The sequence below is a fragment of the Lepidochelys kempii genome, chromosome 9 (genome assembly GCF_965140285.1).
Source record: "Lepidochelys kempii isolate rLepKem1 chromosome 9, rLepKem1.hap1, whole genome shotgun sequence".
NCBI lineage: Eukaryota > Metazoa > Chordata > Testudines > Cheloniidae > Lepidochelys > Lepidochelys kempii.
This window is the reverse complement of record NC_136388.1, coordinates 61,321,285-61,339,151: the sequence shown is the minus strand read 5'-3', so window position 1 is coordinate 61,339,151 and position 17,867 is coordinate 61,321,285. Positions and strand designations below refer to the sequence as shown.

At 55.9% G+C, this 17,867-nt stretch overlaps 1 protein-coding gene across 6 annotated transcripts in view; it reads left to right on the top strand.

The window, feature by feature from the left end:
- Nucleotides 1-16,511, top strand: part of ELF4 (E74 like ETS transcription factor 4) — a 40,140-nt gene extending 23,629 nt beyond the window's left edge. For 4 of the 6 annotated variants that reach the window (XM_073360643.2, XM_073360641.2, XM_073360642.2 and 1 more), the window contains 8 exons: nucleotides 3,457-3,743; nucleotides 9,895-10,066; nucleotides 10,510-10,602; nucleotides 11,037-11,180; nucleotides 12,120-12,203; nucleotides 13,682-13,874; nucleotides 14,267-14,575; nucleotides 15,606-16,511. In XM_073360643.2, coding sequence (XP_073216744.2) covers nucleotides 3,672-3,743; nucleotides 9,895-10,066; nucleotides 10,510-10,602; nucleotides 11,037-11,180; nucleotides 12,120-12,203; nucleotides 13,682-13,874; nucleotides 14,267-14,575; nucleotides 15,606-16,332 — 1,794 coding nt within the window. In that variant the 5' untranslated portion in view covers nucleotides 3,457-3,671 and the 3' untranslated portion in view covers nucleotides 16,333-16,511. The remainder of the gene's footprint in view (nucleotides 1-3,456; nucleotides 3,744-9,894; nucleotides 10,067-10,509; nucleotides 10,603-11,036; nucleotides 11,181-12,119; nucleotides 12,204-13,681; nucleotides 13,875-14,266; nucleotides 14,576-15,605) is intronic. The other 2 variants (XM_073360645.2, XM_073360646.2) reach the window with 2 other exon arrangements.
- Nucleotides 16,512-17,867: the final 1,356 nt, after the last annotated feature.

Below are 17,867 nucleotides of genomic sequence, written 5' to 3'. Positions count from 1 at the left end.
ACCAGACTTTTAGCAGCTTGGTCAGCAGTGTTGACCGGAGCCGCTAGGGTCTCTTTTCGACCGGGCGTTCCAATTGAAAACCAGACACCTGGCAACCTTAGCTGCAGAGGGTACGCTTTGCATGTCTCCCTTCCTTGCACCTCCCCCTAGAGTTGCCAACTTTCTAATCACACAAAACCAAACACTCCTGCCCCGCCCCTGCCCCAAGGCCCTGACCTTGACCCGCCCCTTCTCTGAGTCCCTGCGCCCTATCACTCCATCCCCCTCCCTCCATCACTCACTCTCCCCCACCCTCGCTCACTTTCACCAGGCTGGGGCAGGGGGTTGGGGTGCGGGAGGGGGGTGAGGGCTCTGGCTAGGGGTGAAGGCTCTGAGGTGGGGCTGGGGATGAGGGAATTGGTGTGCAGGAGGGGGCTGGAGCAGGGGTTGGGGTGCGGGAGAGGATTCGGTGTGTGGGGTCCAAGTGGCACTTACTGCGTCTCCCGTGAAGCAGTCACCAGGTCCCTGCAGCCCCTAGAAGCATGGGTGGCCAGGGAGCCTCCATGCACTGCCCCTGCCCCAAGGCCTGAGTCCACAGCTCCCATTGGCTGGGAACCGGGACCAATGGGAGCTGCGACAGTGGTCAAGGAGGCTCCGTGCGCTGCCCTCGCACCTGCAGGCGCCGCCCCTGCAGCTCCCATTGGCCGACCATGTGTCTAGGGGCTACAGGGAACTAACTGGCAGCCGCCTCCGGGAGCCACGTGGAGCTAGGGCAGGCTTAGCCCCGGCCCCCTGCTGTGCTGCCAACTGGACTTTTAATGACCCAGTCAGCGGTGCCCACTAGAGCCACCAGGGTCCCTTTTTGACCGGGCATTCCAGTTGAAAACCGGACACCTGGCAACCCTCCCCTCGCCATGCTGCAAAGGGTGCGTATCGCTGTCTCGCATGTTGCCGGACAGAAGGGATTCCAGATAATGCAAAGGTCCTAATAAGAGGGGTTCAGATACACGGCACTGTACCATATCATGCACGGCGCTACCTAGTGGCTAACCATTCTAACAGTTCAACTTTCCATTCCACGCGAAGCTCAGTGCCCGGCCCTCAGATGCAGTGGCTGCTTTGTAGCTGGCATGGTTGTGCTGATGTGTGAAGCCTCAGCACTTGGCAGAGTTGCACAAAACTGCTTTTTTCTTCTCTATGGAGTCTGGACGTGTTTTGCCATTTGTCCTGCTGTGTTGCGTTTGTCAGGGATTCGTCCCAGAGCTGCAGCAGGGGGTAGGGTCTGCCCCCAGTCGCCTCCCTTTGCATGAGATGGTTGCTAGATCAGCTGTCCCCTCCAGCTTTGAGCTGTCTCGGCAGGAGGCTGCAGGGTGACATGTTTGCTGGATTTTGGTTTCAGTTTCCTATTGAATCTATTTTGAGGCTGACGTTTCTATTTGTGCCTGGGAGCAGAGAGTGCAAACATGCAAATGCAGAACACAAAGCACTGTGCTCAGCCACTGCAGTCTGGGCAGCCTTTCCTAGCACGACCCCCACTTGCTCACTGCAGGCCTGCCGGCAATGCAACAGCACACAACCTCAACTGCATGGAACTAGGGTGACCAGACAGCAAGTGTGAAAAATTGGGACGGGGGTGGAGGGCAATAGGAACTTATATAAGAAAAAGACCCAAAAATCGTACTGTCCCTATAAAATCAGGACATCTGGTCACCCTACATGGAACAGACATGGGAATAGCTGCACTTAGGAACAAGGCTCCCTGCTCTCATTGCCAAGAGATACTAATACCTTGCTCTGACAGCCCTTTTCAACTGCAGATCTCAAAACGATTTAGAAAGCAGGTCAGCATCCTTATCCCCATTTTACAGATGGGGAAACTGAGGCACAGAGGGGTGCAGGAACATGCCCAAGATCACCTAGCAGGCCAGTGGTAGAGCTGGGACTAGAACTCAGCTGTCCCGTGTACTCGTTCAGTGCCCTATCCACTAGGCCACACTGCCTCCCTTGTGTTATAGCATGGCACCAGCTGGGCTGTTACTAAGGCTGAGCATGGCTTCCTGTTTAAAGGTGGGCTCTACGTGCTCTAAAATCCACATGCTGATTTGGATTGGCTTGAAATTTGTTATGCCTCATGGTGGGGGCAGATTAAGATCCACCTTTGGGTTTATTTGAACAAGAGGTTCCTGTGTTATATTCCCCCCCAAAACCAGCATTTTACAAAATCATCTTGTTCTTCTACCATTTTTTGCGCACCCCCGGGGCTCAAAAAAGGGCTTGGCTCTTCCCCAAATTGAGCTCGGTCACAAGGATTTCTCTCTGCTTGGACATGACACCCACTGCCCGCTTGGGGAAGTGATAGAGAAAGGCAGTCAGTGTAAAGTTTGTACCCTGCATTGCCGAACTACTGCACCTACAAGTGAAAAGCACTTGTGCAGTGAGACGGGCTCTGCTGGAACCAGAACATTGGCAGGTGGTGTGTTGCCACAGTACTGGGTACCTCATGGCGACATGCTGTGGGCATTGAACTGAGCCCTGGCCTTGGCAGCTCTCAGGGAACGTGTGTGGGGCACCTTGCTCTATGCCTACACTCTGCAGGGAGCCTGTGGGGAGCCTGGCCCCGAGATGAAAATGTCTGGTTTAAGAATGCAGAATGCACTGCAATTCCTCTGCTGACTCTGCTTTAACTTCAGCAGAGTGACAAGGAAATTAGCATTGATTAATAGAGGGAAGACGAACGACTCTAGTAAGCAGTTAGGGTAAAGAAATCATGTTTCCTGAATATTGGGATTGGTTTGTGATGCACTGCCCCCTGCATGAGCTGCTCAGAACACGTTCCAATTCTTATCACCCTGTTTGGTGCAGAGCTGGGGAATATCGGGGGTCAGAGCAGTGAGGAGAATGTGGGAGGTTGGGAAAGAGGCCTGGAGACTGCGGGGAGGGGGAGGCCTGGGGAGTGCAGGGGCGGGGAGCATGCGGGGCTGTGGGGCCTGGGCAGTGCGGGGTCAGGGAGTGTGTCGGGGAGGTGGAGGCCTGGGGATGGTGGGGCGGGGGAGGCCTGGGAATTGCAGCGTGGGGGGAGGGAGGCCTGGGGAGGGGTGCCAACCCTCCAGACTTGGCCTGGAGTCTCCCGGAATCGGCCTCCATCTCCTGGTGACTACAGAAAGCAATCCAGGAGATTTTAGTAGGATATTTTAAGAAAATGACATTACATCATGTTCGGGGGAAAAATCTCCTGGAATAGCTTCAGTCAGAGTTGGCAATCCTAGGCGTGGGAATTGCAGGGTTGGGGAGCATGTGGGGCCTCAGGAGTGTGGGGGTACGGGGTGGGGGAGGCCTGGAGAATATAGGGGCAGGGAGCAAGCAGGGGAGTGGGGCCTGGGGACTGTGGCGTGGGGAGCCCTTGGGGGGCCGATGAGCTGCTCCCTCTGGCTGGCTCCCGCACAGTAGAGCAGTAACATCTCTTTCTCTCTCTGGCAGGCCCTGGCCTGTGGAGACATTGCTCAGCATGCAGCGGTAGCCGAGGGGATCCCTCATCCAGATCCCTGGGCTGGGCCAGTTGTGCGGAGCAGCCTTTCCCTGCCATCCCTATGAAGCTGCGGACAGCTGCAGTCCTGTCACACCGGCTCCCGCAGGGCAAAGGCACCACAGCTCCCTCCATCTCTCCTGCCAGTGCCTGTCTCTGATGCTGGGCCATGTCACTAGCTGCCCACCCCACTGATCTGGGATTTGAATTTGCCAGCAGCAGCTTGGAGGAGATACACCAGGTAGGGTCTAGGGACAGATGCACGCACTCCACTCCCATTCCTACCCTGTCTGCAGTGGGGACCAGCCTCACCGGTGTGTCTGTCTGGGGGCAGGAGGATACTATGAAATGTGCAGGGGGGGCAGTCCTAAATCCCTGCCAGGGGAGGTCGTGTGATCAAACCATAACCCCGCTGGTGCTGTTAGCAGGGGAAGGGCTGCAAATGGGGGCAAGGGTTCCCCCTTGAGAGTCCAGTGGGAATCAGCCAGCTGAGTTTGACTCTGAGCTTGATGCTTTGGTGCTCTGGGGCTGAGCCCTATGGCAGGATCTTGCCTTAGTACCAGGGGGCAGTGTTTGGCAGGGAATGGGCATTTGCACAATGACTTGTCCCCGCTGGAGTTCTAAGCATCCCAGAGCCCTTTCTGTTGGCTCAGGGGAGCATTTATTTTTCTCCCGACGAGCCTTGTGTGCAGGAGTGAGAAAATCTAAGACAGAAGAATGGCTCCAACTAAATACAGGGAGGCTTGAGGAAAGAATTAAAGAAGAGTTCAGTGTGAACAAGCTAGCAGTAAAAGAACTGTTCTACAGCAAGACTATGCAGCATGACAAAAACGAGGAAGTTGATAGATCAGCCAGAAGAGACAGGACACTGGATGGCTACCAAAGCGAGAGAAGATGAGGAATTGTATAAGAGAGGGGATTCCTAATACCCGAACAACTGTTCTCACAGTTCTCAAACTGTTGTCGTGTTGTGAAGCCCGAGATGATATGATTTTAACCACAGAGGAAGGACCGAGTGTTTCATGTCCAGGCTGTGCTCAGTCAGCCAGAACCACTAACACACATTGCGAGTTGTGAGGAAACAGTGGACTTACCCATCTCATTAGGAGTAATTGCTTTTGAGAAAACAAGTAAGACCATAAGTCAGCTGAAGAGAGTTAAAACCCCAAGCTGTGGTAAGATGCACAGTGAAATGTTAAGTGCTGGAAAGGAAGTCATGGTGAATTACGTGTGCAGGCTGTGTAGCATGGGCTGGGGAAAGGAGACCTGCCCTAAAGACTGGAGAAGAGGTGTCACCTGTAAAAATCCCTAAAACGGGGACCCAGCCTTTTTGTGTTACGTGGAGTGGGATGACACGTCTCCCTGTACCTGGGAAAGTGTTTTGCACACTCATTTTGAATAGGATGAAAATTGCCGTTTACAAAGTACCCAGGAATGAACAGGCTGGATTTTGATCCGAAAGGTTGTGTTCAGATCAGGTTTTCACCGCCAGGGAAGCTTAGAATACCAGCAGAAGAAGGTTTTTACTTCATTGATTTCACAAATCATTCGACAGTTTCCATAGAAAAGCCCTCTGGAAGATCCCAAGACACTATGGAATTCCAGCAAAAATTGCAAATGGATAAAAGCTTTGTATGACGAGTCTGCATGGTGGAGACAAGGAACAGTTTAAAATTGTTATTGATGTAAGGCAAGGCTGTGTACTTTCCCCACTTCTCTTCTGCATTGTCTTAGACTTTGTAATGAGATGAGTGACGGAGAGATGGGAGATAAACTGTGGGTCCTAGAGTTTGCAGATGACGTAGTCATATGGATACCAACGTGGATGGAATGCAAAGAGTCTTTATGAGCATAAATGTAAAAGCTGCCAATCAGTATTCGTGTCAGTATGCAGGAGACCAAGATTATGGGGATAGCAGAGAATGCTGTCAATATTGACACATGTATGACTGATGGAGAAGAGTATGAAAGAGTTGATGACTTTGGTTAACTTTTAAGTACAATGTCTGCTAATGGCCAGCCCATTAAAGGAGTGAAGGCAAGAACTGGCAAAGCCAGAGAATCATTTTCTCATTTTTTAAACATCTGGAAGAGTAGGAAGACACATTTACACAGTGATGGCAATGCTATTAGGGAGACAAGATGTGAGAGGTCATATCCTTTATTGGACCAACTTCTGTTGGTGAGAGAGCCAAGCTTGTCTCTCTGATATACTGACACAGCTAGGCAGGTGTAAGCCATACGGGCTAAGCAGGCAATCGGGTGTCGCCCTGTTACAGCAAAGACCCAGCTATGGTATATGGAGAGGAGACTGGGGAAGCAGGCCAGGCACTCCTGGGGGCTGACAGCTGCTGCAGGGCTGAAGCCAAGGGGCTGGGAGGTGCAGACCGACTCAGACTGAGCTAGGAGTAGCAGGAGGGAGCAGTGCACTCTCCATCAGTGGTTGGCTGCAACTCAGCAGCCCCTGTTCCAGGAGGCTTCTTTAGGAGACACAGTGCTGCCCTCCAGTGGCATGTACCTGCATCTCCCTTGCTCTGGCCACTTTCTGCTCTCATCTGTGGTGTAGCCAGCCAGCCTGCGAGGCCCTTACTCTGCATTCAGAGCAGCGCTACTGGGTGCCAGAGCGGGCCCTGTGCCTGCATCTCTGCAAAGGGTCAGGACTGCTCTCGCAGTGACCCGACAGCAGCGAGTCATGCAGCAGCCAATCCAACCACTGGCACTCTGGAATTTGTCCCCCTTGGGGCATTGCTAGGAGTGTGTGGGGCGCCTTACTGTGGGGTGGGGCAGCCACAATGGCTACACTGGCCAGCCATGCACGCAGAGGTGGGGGTGGGGGGTTCTGTGCAGCCAGGCAGCAGAGCCGCTGAGGGATGGGAGCTGTGCAGGGGCTTGGGATTCCTTGTCCCTCCTTCCAACCTAGAGAATGACTGTCTGTTGCATGGGGTGCAATGCATTTCAGGGAGAGAGCCTGCCCCTGGAGAGGTGTGTTTGGAATGTATGGGTGTCTACCTCAAAGCAAAACCCTGGAACCCCCATATTCACCACCGTCATGTAACTGTGATCTGTTTTGTACAAAGCATGCCATATAAAATATCCTAGGAAAGGTCATGCTCTGCTGAAACTCGTTGTTCTGTCCAAATATCTGTCATTAGTGTGTATGAAGCTATGAGATTTTGCTGTACGGTTGTTACTGAAATATGTTGTAAGTTTGCTAGTGACATACAAAGGACCCCTTTCCAGGAGGGTGCTCAACTACCATTAATCAGCAGGGGAGTGTAATCAAGGGATTTACAGTTCAAAGAGGGCTGCCTAAACACCACACAATGGGACTGCTCAACTCTATATCTCAGTTGCACAAGACCACACCCTGGGGAATTGCCCAGCCCAGTGACTCAGCAAAGCCCACCAGGACATGTCTGCGCAAGTGTCTTCTAGGCACACGGACTGAGGATATAAAATAGGGAACAGCAGCAGCATGCCTTGACCTTTCTCCTCCCCTACCTACGCTGGAAGCAACAGGAACGCTGAGAAGACAAAATCTTTAACTGAGGGGACTGGTCTAGGCTTAAGGGAGGCCTGTGTATTAAGAACTGTAACATCCAGTGGGATGAGAAAATTGCTTGATCCAAATACTGCCTAGTGTAATAAGGTTTAAGATTTAGATTGTGCACTTATCTTTTATTTTCATTGGTAACTATCTCTGACCCCTTATGCCTACCACTTATAATCACTTAAAATCTATCTTTCTGTAGTTAATAAATCTGGTTTATAGAATCATAGACTCATAGAATCATAGAATATCAGGGTTGGAAGGGACCTCAGGAGGTCATCTAGTCCAACTCCCTGCTCAAAGCAGGACCAATCCCCAACTAAATCATCCCAGCCAGGGCTTTGTCAAGCCTGACCTTAAAAACTTCTAAGGAAGGAGATTCCACCACCTCCCTAGGTAACGCATTCCAGTGTTTCACCACCCTCTTAGTGAAAAAGTTTTTCCTAATATCCAACCTAAACCTCCCCCACTTCAACTTGAGACCATTACTCCTTGTTCTGTCATCTGCTACCACTGAGAACAGTCTAGATTCATCCTCTTTGGAACCCCCTTTCAGGTAGTTGAAAGCAGCTATCAGATCCCCCCTCATTCTTCTCTTCCGCAGACTAAACAATCACAGTTCCCTCAACCTCTCCTCATAAGTCATGTGTTCCAGTCCCCTAATCATTTTTGTTGTCCTCCGCTGGACGCTTTCTAATTTTTTCACATCCTTGTAGTGTGGGGCCCAAAACTGGACACAGTACTCCAGATGAGGCCTCACCAATGTCGAATAGAGTGGAACGATCACATCCCTCGATCTGCTGGCAATGCCCCTACTTATACATCCCAAAATGCCATTGGCCTTCTTGGCAACAGGGGCACACTGTTGGCTCATATCCAGCTTCTCATCCACTGTAACCCCTAGGTCCTTTTCTGCAGAACTGCTGCCTAGCCATTTGGTCCCTAGTCTATAGCGGTGCATGGGATTCTTCCGTCCTAAGTGCAGGACTCTGCACTTGTCCTTGTTGAACCTCATCAGATTTCTTTTGGCCCAATCCTCTAATTTGTCTAGGTCCCTCTGTATCCTATCCCTACCCTCCAACGTATCTACCTCTCCTCCCAGTTTAGTGTCATCTGCAAAGTTTCTGAGGGTGCAATCCACACCATCCTCCACATCATTTATGAAGATATTGAACAAAACCGGCCCAAGGACCGACCCTTGGGGCACTCCACTTGATACTGGCTGCCAACTAGACATGGAGCCATTGATCACTACCCGTTGAGCCTGACAATCTAGCCAACTTTCTGTCCACCTTATAGTCCATTCATCCTTCCCATACTTCTTTAACTTGCTGGCAAGAATACTGTGGGAGACCGTGTCAAAAGTTTTGCTAAAGTCAAGGAACAACACGTCCACTGGTTTCCCCTCATCCACAGAGCCAGTTATGTCGTCATAGAAGGCAATTAGATTAGTCAGGCATGACTTGCCCTTGGTGAATCCATGCTGACTGTTCCTGATCACTTTCCTGTCCTCTAAGTGCTTCAGAATTGATTCCTTGAGGACCTGCTCCATGATTTTTCCAGGGACTGAGGTTAGGCTGACTGGCTTGTAGTTCCCAGGATCCTCCTCCTTCCCTTTTTTAAAGATGGGCACTACATTAGCCTTTTTCCAGTCGTCCGGGACGTCCCCCGATCGCCGAGTTTTCAAAGATAATGGCCAATGGCTCTGCAATCACATCCGCCAACTCCTTTAGCACTCTTGGATGCAGCACATCCGGCCCCATGGACTTGTGCTCATCCAGCTTTTCTAAATAGTCCCGAACCACTTCTTTCCCCACAGAAGGGTAGTCACCTCCTCCCCATGCTGTGCTGCCCAGTGCAGTAGTGTGGGAGCTGACCTTGTTCATGAAGACAAGAGGCAAAAAAAGCATTGAGTACATTAGCTTTTTCCACATCCTCTGTCACTAGATTTGCTCCCCTCATTCAGTAAGGGGCCCACACTTTCCTTGACTTTCTTCTTGTTGCTAACATACCTGAAGAAACCCTTCTTGTTACTCCTAACATCTCTTGCTAGCTGCAACTCTAGGTGTGATTTGGCCTTCCTGATTTCTCTCCTGCATGCCCGAGCAATATATTTATACTCTTCCCTGGTCATTTGTCCAATCTTCCACTTCTTATAAGCTTCTTTTTTGTGTTTAAGATCAGCAAGGATTTCACTGTTAAGCCAAGCTGGTCGCCTGCCATATTTACTATTCTTTCTACACATCGGGATGGTTTGTCCCTGTAACCTCAATAAGGTTCTTTAAAATACAGCCAGCTCTCCTGGACTCCTTTCTTCCCTGTGTCAGGATCCTGAAATTTTATCTAAAACAATTTGGTTTGGTTGAAGTGCTTGGGAAATCTCAGCTCAGGCTACAAAGGCTGGTGCATGACCTTTCCATGCTGAGGGAGGGGTAGACCGGGTAATAAATTTACACTGGTCAAGCTTCTGACCAGGGCAAGAAGGTACAGCTCTGGGGTGCAAGCATGGGAAGCTGGGGGAAATTGGCCAGTGCCTTTCTCTGTGTGATTCGTGAGTGGCTCAGGGAGCATTCATGCAATCCAGCTGGGTGTGGGGCTCCCCCTGCTGTTGTGCTGAGTGATAACAGCGTCTGGAGGGGTTTGCTGCTTGTCACTAGCAAAGCATTTGGAGAGACAGCCCAGGCCAGAGAGTTTAGGGGGCACAGCGGTCCCACAGTTCCAGGTTGCACCTGAGGCATCCCATCACAATGGCTGGGCCTGAGATCTCTGGGGGTGTGTGCTAAGCATGCTGGGGGATAGTCTCAAGCTGCACTGTGTATGATGTATGTCTGTTCCCCTGCAGCTTGATGACCCACTGGCCTTTCCTGCCCCACTGGAGGAGCAGCTTCCCTGCACAGACCTGCTGTGTGTGTATTCGGGGCTGGAACTGGATGAGGTGCCCAGTGGCATCATGGCAGATGGGCTGCTGGACAAGCCCGAGCCGCAGGTTGTTGGGGACAGTGTCACAGTGCCAGGTGGGTCATACGGGGGCAAAGGGGGAAGAGGGTGTTTCATCCATTGCAGATCCCCTAAGACTCCAAAAGCCAGGCCTTTGCTGAGACCCAGCAGAGCTGAGCTCAGGGCTCTCCCCTGGTGTGCAGAGCCAGTCTAGCTCCAGCCCTGCATATGATGATGCAGCTAGCAAGCCGCATGTTTATGCACCACCATCTCCACTGGCAGGGGCAGTGACATGGCTCCAGCCTTGATGGGGTCAAGGAAACCTTGTGCAGCACTGCCTGCCAGAGTCTGCATGGAGCCTGCACCGAGAGGGGGAACGGCCCCATCATCCCTACCGAAACAATAGGTGCTGCTGGGGGCTGGGCTCTTTGAAAAGCCTGGCAGAAGGTGGGTGCCCCAGGTTGGTTCCGTTCCCCCTGAAGTTGGGGGGGCTGGACTGACACAGGCTGTTACTCTGCAGGTGACGCTGAGCAGCCGTTACCCCCCATTGCAGCTGGCGAGGGCCTGCTCTGGGTGGAGTCACCCAACAACATCTTGGATGAGAAGCGCCTGCGTGAGTCGCCTTTCCTGGGCAGTGGCCCTCCCCTCTTAGGTTGTGGGAGGGACAGGGCTGGGAGCCTTCCCCTCTCACAGGGCAGGCAAGAGCCCTTCCCATCTCATGGGGAGGAGGAACTGGCCCCACCCCCTCACAGGCAGTACAAGGGCCCGTGCCCTCTCACAGAGTGGTGGCTGGGGGCCTTCCCCCACTCACGGGGGAGCATCAGGGCAAGGTGGCTCTCCCCTCCTGTGGGCGGGGTAGGAGGGTTGGAGGTGCTCACACCTAGATAGGGTCTATTTGCAGGTTAGAGGCCTTCTTTCAGGGTGGCTGCATCTTGGTGGGCGGGGGAGTCGCTGGCATGGCCCAGTCTAAGTGAGGGTCCTAGGGGCGTGATGCTGATCTGGTGCCCCATGTTTAGCCAGGCTTCCCTCCCATTGTATCCCTTGTAGTTGGTGGCACGGGGGCTTCCCTGGACAGAGGGGCCTGCCCCCTGGGTCTGGGGGAAGCCAGCGGCCTGCTCAGGTCTGAGGATGAGGAGAATCCCCTGCCTGGGTCCACCAGGAAGCAAACAGGGAAGCAGCCCAGGAGGAAAGGTAACCTGGGTCCCCTAAATCCTGTGCACGCTATGCCCTCCTCTCCCGGCAGGGCTCCTGGGGCCTGTGACATGTCCTGTTCTGTTGGCGGGGAGCGCCTGGCGCAGAGCCAGCCTCCTCGTTGGCACGCACATGCCGCATCCCCGTGAGTCCCAGCTACCAGCCCTAACCCTGCCCCAGGGCCCTGCCCAACCTGCCCGGGACATCCCACCTCCATCGCCATTCCCTGCACTGCAGCTCCCCACACACTGGCCAAACCAGCTGTCCTCCTGCCTCTCCGCCACTATGGACCAGAGACATCATTATCTTGTATCCTCCCCGCCCCTGCCCCATGACCAGTGCTGGCCCCGCCCCCAGCTCCTAGCCCACCTCCCCTGCCCAGTACCGTGCACCAGGGTGTGGAGACAACATCACCCCCACTAGCTGCTCTGGTCTGAGCCTGTCTCCATCACCATTGTGTGACTCTTGAGACCCAACCCTACAGTGTTGGCCGGTCACCCCCCTCTCACCCAGCACTGATACACTGGAGGCGAGTGTGGTGCTGTGCAGGACTGTGATGGGAAGACAGCAACCCCGCAGTAGTGATCGCATGCTGTCCTGATCTTGAACAGCGGCAGTCTTACCCCAGCGGACGATGGCTACGTTTCAGTGGGGAGGGCAGTGATTCTGGGCTGTGTACACAGCACCGTCCCAGTGTGTCCATGGAGAGACAGACAGACACTGTGTCCACAGCCTGACCTGTCAGAGGGAAGCTGCTCTCTGAAGTGAATCCAGGGGAGGTGCAGTGCCCAGGCCCCACTCAGAGGATGCTGCAGGAGTAGGAGGTCCAGCGCCTGCTGTGAGAATAGCTGGTGGCCTAGGGGAGGCCCATGGAGAGGCAGGTTGGGTGGTAGGAGGGTTGAGGCTGTGCTCTTCCTTTCTCCTGTCTTCCTCTTGCAGGTCGCAAGCCGAAGTCCCCCCGCTGCCTTTCCCCCATCACCACCCCAGGCTTTCCAATCTGCAGGAAGACCAAGGACGGCAAAGGTAGTGAGCAGCGTGGAGGGGGGACAGGCTGGGAGATGTCAGGTTGGACAGGGCCACAGCAAACGGCTCCTGTAGCTTGGCAGGGAGCAGACGAGTTTGGCTGAGCGCCTGATGGGGCAAATCATCAGCCAGCGGCTGCTGAGCGAATGGGAGACACTTCGTGCCTGGCTGAGCCCCCTGGCCAGTCTGACTCAGGGCAGGGAGCCCTGCCCACATGCCCATCCCACCACTAGCCTGGCAGCTGCAGCAGAGTGCCCTCCCTCATCCCCTAGGGATTCCTGTGGGGCAGCTCTCTGGCCTGTGGAGTGCAGGGGACAGACTAGCTGATCACAATGGGCCCTTCTCACCTTGGGCTCTGAATGTAGCCCAGGCAGCTCCCCCAGCCCCGGCAGAGTCCCCTTTCCCCTGACAGCAGGACAAAGGGATAGCTTTGGGGGGCAGACATAGCTCAGTGGTTTGAGCATTGGCCTGCTAAACCCAGGGTTGTGAGTTCAATCCTTGAGGGGGCCATTTAGGGATCTGGGGCAAAAATTGGGGATTGGCCCTGCTTTGAGCAGGGGGTTGGACTAGATGACCTCCTGAGGTCCCTTCCAACCCTGATATTCTATGATTCTATGACAAACTGCGCGCAGCAGGATGGCAGCCTGGGAAAGCTCTAGCCTCCAGCCCATGTGGGGAGGCCTAGTGGGACAGGAGCAGTCCAGTGTTGCTGTGGATAATGGTGACTCGCTCTCTGCCAGGGGCTGCTGGGTGAACTTTCTGGCTCCTGCTAATGTCCCTAGATCAGTCCAGGCTCCCTGGGCCAGGAGGCAGCATCCGTACTGCACAGAGTTGCAGGGTTCAGAGTGGAGAAAATGAGTGGTTGTACTTCCCCAGGCTCTGCCCTCTGCCCAGGCCGGGACGAGATGCCACCCGCAGGCGATGACGTTCTGTGCAGCTGTATCCAGGCCTCTCCTCCTCCTCTTTGGTGCTTGGACACCAACAGTGCTGATACTGAGAGGATTTCCCAGCAGTTCCCCTGCACTCGCCTACAGCTCTGAGCTGCTTAGCTGGTCTTGACAGATGCATCCCTCCTGTCTGTGCCTTACATGCGGTGACGGTTTCCTTGCAGCCAGGAGGGTTAGAGCCCATTGTGAAGGAGAGCTGAGACTCTGCAACACGTCAGCTGGGAGTGGCCCGCACCCGCAGTGCACTGATTAACAGCTCTCCACTCTGCCTGGGCTGTGGACCTAGGGCTTACATTCGCTACTGCTGCAGAGGGAGGGCACTCGGGCTAGCAATGGGGTGGCGCATGGGGCAATGGGCTGGCTCACGGGGGCTCAGTAGGGCCCTGACTCCTTGCCCTTAGAACAACAAGGGCTGCACTGGGCTCCTCAGCACAGGGGGCAGTTCAGAGGAGAGGAGGGTCTGGGATGCCCCTTCCCAGGGCTGTGCACTGCCTGCCCCTCACGCCCACCATTCCCTGCCCTCCCCCCCAGGTAACGCCCTCTACCTGTGGGAGTTCCTGCTGGCACTGCTCCAGGACAGGAACACCTGCCCCAAGTACATCAAATGGACCCAGCGAGACAGGGGCATCTTCAAGCTGGTGGACTCCAAGGCAGTGTCCAGGCTGTGGGGAAAGCAAAAGAACAAACCCAGCATGAACTATGAAACCATGGGCCGGGCACTGCGGTAGGGTCCTCCAGCTGGGGGGGTGGGGGTTGCAGGGATGGTGGCAGGAGCGGAGCGGTGTGGGGGGCTACAGTGGGGGGTGGAGAGCTGTGTCGGAGGGTGCAGCACTGATGGGGTAAGGGGGGTTCTGCAGGGGCCAGGGCGTGGAGCTGAGGTGGGGATGCAGGGGAGCGGTGGGGGGGGTTACAGTGCTGGGGTGAGCCCCATGGGAGGGTGCAGAGCTGATTGGATAAGGGGGGGCTGTGCAGGGGCCAGGGTGTGGAGCCGGAGTGGGGATGCAGGAGAGCAATGGGGGGTCGGTTTTGTCTCTGGAGGAGGCGGGGGGGGGGGGAGGTTGTGGCACTGGGGGATGGGGAGATCCCAGTCCCATGCTGCATTGGTGACATCCCCAGGTACTATTACCAGCGTGGCATTCTGGCCAAGGTGGAAGGGCAGCGGCTGGTATATCAGTTCAAGGAGATGCCCAAGGACCTGGTGGTGATTGAGGATGAGGGGGAAACAGTGGGCACTGTGAACCCCAGAGCCAGCCGCTCGGCCCCCAGGCCCTCTTCCAGGACTGCCCCCCTCCAGAGTGCCCTGTTCCCCACTCGCAGCAAGAGGGAGACTGCACCAGTGACCCAGCCTCGGGAGCCCACAGCTGCACCGTGTCCTGCCCCCAAGGTGCAGCGGGGGGCCAGCATGCCACCCGCCCATGCCGTGGGGTAAGTGCCTGGAGGAAGGGCACGTTCTGCAACATGCAGGGCTGAGGAATGCCAGCCATGCCCCAGCCCCTCTCCCCCAGCACAGGCTTGGGGGGGGGCTGCATGGACTCTGGCCACACAATGTCTCGCCCACCATTGCATTGACACTGCCTTGAGTGGAGTGGACCAACCTCCAGGCCAGGGCTGGGCCTGGCCCGGGGGGAGGAGGTGTTTGCCCCAGGGCAGCCCCTCACAGTGGCAGCTTGTCTTCAGCAGGGCAAAGGTGCCATGGCCACTGCAGGCAGGACCCTCCAACTCTCCTGAGAGCAGCGTTGGGCAAGGGGAGTTGGGATCCAGCCAGGGCCACAGGCTCTGCCCAGCCTCTGTGCCAAACCTGGGCACAGGACCATGGCTGCCATCATGCACCCAGGCAGCGGTACCCTCCATGGCCAAGCTACCAGCTCTCTGGAGAAGTTGGCTGGACCCAGAACAAGGGGTGCAGGGCAGGCAGGTTGTGGAAAGAGGGCCGGTGATGAGTCCAGATGATGGGGCTGGAGGAGGCCAATGGTGTTGAGGGGCTCAGCGGCTCGGGAACAGGGTGACAGGGAGCCCAGCTGGTGGGACATTGCAGGGGCATGGGAGCCAAAGGGGGGATCTGGCGAGGCATGGCAGGAGAGCTGTGCTGCAGGGCAGGAAGGGGAGGTGGTAGGAGGCCCGATGGGGCGGCACAGTGAGAGGCAGTTGCAGGGGACCCGAGGCTGAGTGAGCCACGGCAGGGCAGCGGGGTTATGGTGCATGGGTGACAATCAATGCCAACATTTCAGTGTCAGCAGAGGCAGGCAGCACAGAGCCTTGGGCACACAGGCTCCAGCTGGGGGGTCACAAGCACTGGGGCTCGTGCCCCAGCTGTCAGCGGAGGGGTGATATGGGGTGCGGTGGGGGCCTGGATGGGGAGGGAGGTGGATTTCCCATCCCCCACCTACAGTGGTTGGTGGGGCCCAGTCTGCACATTCACTCCAGCATGTGACCGTTTTCCTTTCTCCTTCCCCAGCTCCCCGCTCCTGCCCGGTCGCTTGGGGCTGGGGTCCCTGACTCTCCAGCCCATCCCACTCATCACAATGCTGGCCCTGGGAAATGCTGCCAGTTCTCCTTTTGCAAGCAGCACCCCTGCTCCGGACAGGATCCCGCTCCAGCCTGGGTTCCCCATGAATGGGTTCCCCCAGCCACTGCCAGGCCCGGGCAGCAATATCCCAGCAGCAGGCCCCCTCCTGCCTGCTGCCACCCAGCACTCCTTGTCTAGTCTGCTCCAGCCAATAGCTCTGACTGGCCAGCCAGGCACTGTTGTTGCCACCATCATTGGGACAATGGAGGCCAACGGCAGCTGCCTGGCGATGCTGGATCACCCACTCCCAAGCCTGCTTTCCAGTGATCCTACCACGCTCGCCGGTGTGCCGAAGACACAGGCATCCCAGCAGGAGAGCCTGCCCGACCATGCAAAGGTCCAGGAGCTCCAGGCACTAGCTCTAAGCAGCTCCCAGGATGGCAAAGCAACAGCAGCCCTGCCAGCAGGAGGCACTGACAGCTGCACCCAACTCAGCCACCCAAAGGTGGGCTTGACACCTGTGGTGGAACTGGAATTAGCCATCAGCTCGGAGGCGGCGTTCCCTGGTGAGCGGATGGCTCAGCTCCTGACAACGCCCAGCTCTGCCCCAGGCCCTGCAGCTCTGCTGTCTCTAGGCAGTGGTGACATCAAGGAGGAATGCTGGGATGTGGTGTGAAGTGCGCAGATGCACCCTCGGCTCCAAAGGATGCTGGGAAAGCCTAGTTCCCTGGACTGACAGTATCCAACTCAGAGCTGGGGACTGCTGGGGCCAGGAACGCTGGGAGAGGGGAGCCTCACAGGCTGCATGCCCTTTGCTTCTTGCCCTCACCCATTAAAGAGACATTTTACACCAGACTCTGGTGGTGGGCTGTGGCAGGGCAGTGGCAGCACCTGGCTGTGCCACTCCTCATCTTATCCAGGAGTTGCCATCTGCAGAGACGCTAGGCCCCAATATGCAGTGTTCTGGCTTGAGCCAAGGGGCTGAGCTAGCGGCTGGGCCTGGCCCCGAGTACAGCTGCTGGAATGAGAGCTGCTCCCCATTATCCAGGAGGGAGGGAATTCAGCTGGGCCCCTGCACTAGGGCTGCTGCAGGGAGCCAGAGGTGCTGCTTGCACTGCTCTAAGTGCAGGGCTCCTGGGACCTCTTCTGGCCCTAACTTGTGTCCTGGGTGCCATGGCCTGTGGGCCTTGCCAGGGCGGGAGGCTGGCAAAAAGGGATGCCCTAGGCCACCTCTTATGCCCCAACACCCCCTAGCATACTGAGCTGGGGGGGGCCTCGCCTGCAATGGGGTGTCCCTGCAATGCTGGCTTTATGGGCCCTTTATGACAGTGGTCACAGAGCAGTGCTGAATAGCAGCAGCCCTTCAGGAGCCTGGTGGTGTCCACCAAGCCCAATGATCAGGGAACTAGAATAGAGCAGCCCCATGTGTAACCTGGGCCATGGAGCGAGAGCAGCAAGCCAGGGCCTGGCCTCTGTGCCAGTCAGGGGCCCATGCCTGGGCACCTACTGCCTCTGGCCCAGAAGGCATTGCAAGGGGCCCAGAGAGCCAGGGCAGAGCAGGTTCAGGCTCCCACGCACACTAGCTTCATGGTGTTTCACATTCACATGCCCTATTCCCCTGCCCTGAGACCTCCCCCCCACTCCCAGACTGCTAGTGCCCTCCCCCAGCCCTGAGCATCCCCACCACACTCCCAACCAAGGGGCATTTAACCCTTCCATTACCCATAGCATGTGGGCTGCAGGTCCACCGATCATGCGGCAGGGGTAGGCCTGCCTGCCTAGCATTGTTCAGAGCCCAGGTGCCATGCAACATGGCAAACTGGCTTTGGAAGAGCATCATCCACCCCCCTCCCCCCACACTGTACATGCACTGCCCCCCCACACAAACCACAGAGTGACACTTGCCCCCTCCATGGGAGTGGCTGTGCTGGTGTATTCTGCTCCCAGCAGCTCGGTCCATTGCACTAGGGCCTGGCATCCAGCCTGCACTCTGTCCACATAGCACCAGTGGTGCCCTCACAAACAGGCAGCCATAGAAGCTGGGCTTAGCTCAACTACGAGCACTTGTGCTTTCTCTGAGTGGTGCTTGCCATGGGGTGCTAAGGCCCCACCTGCCAGCTTCTTCATGGCCTCTTGAGGGGAGGGCATGGGCAGTATGCACATATCCCTTCCCTCTTCTGTGGGGAAGGACTGCCCCCCGACTCCTCCAGG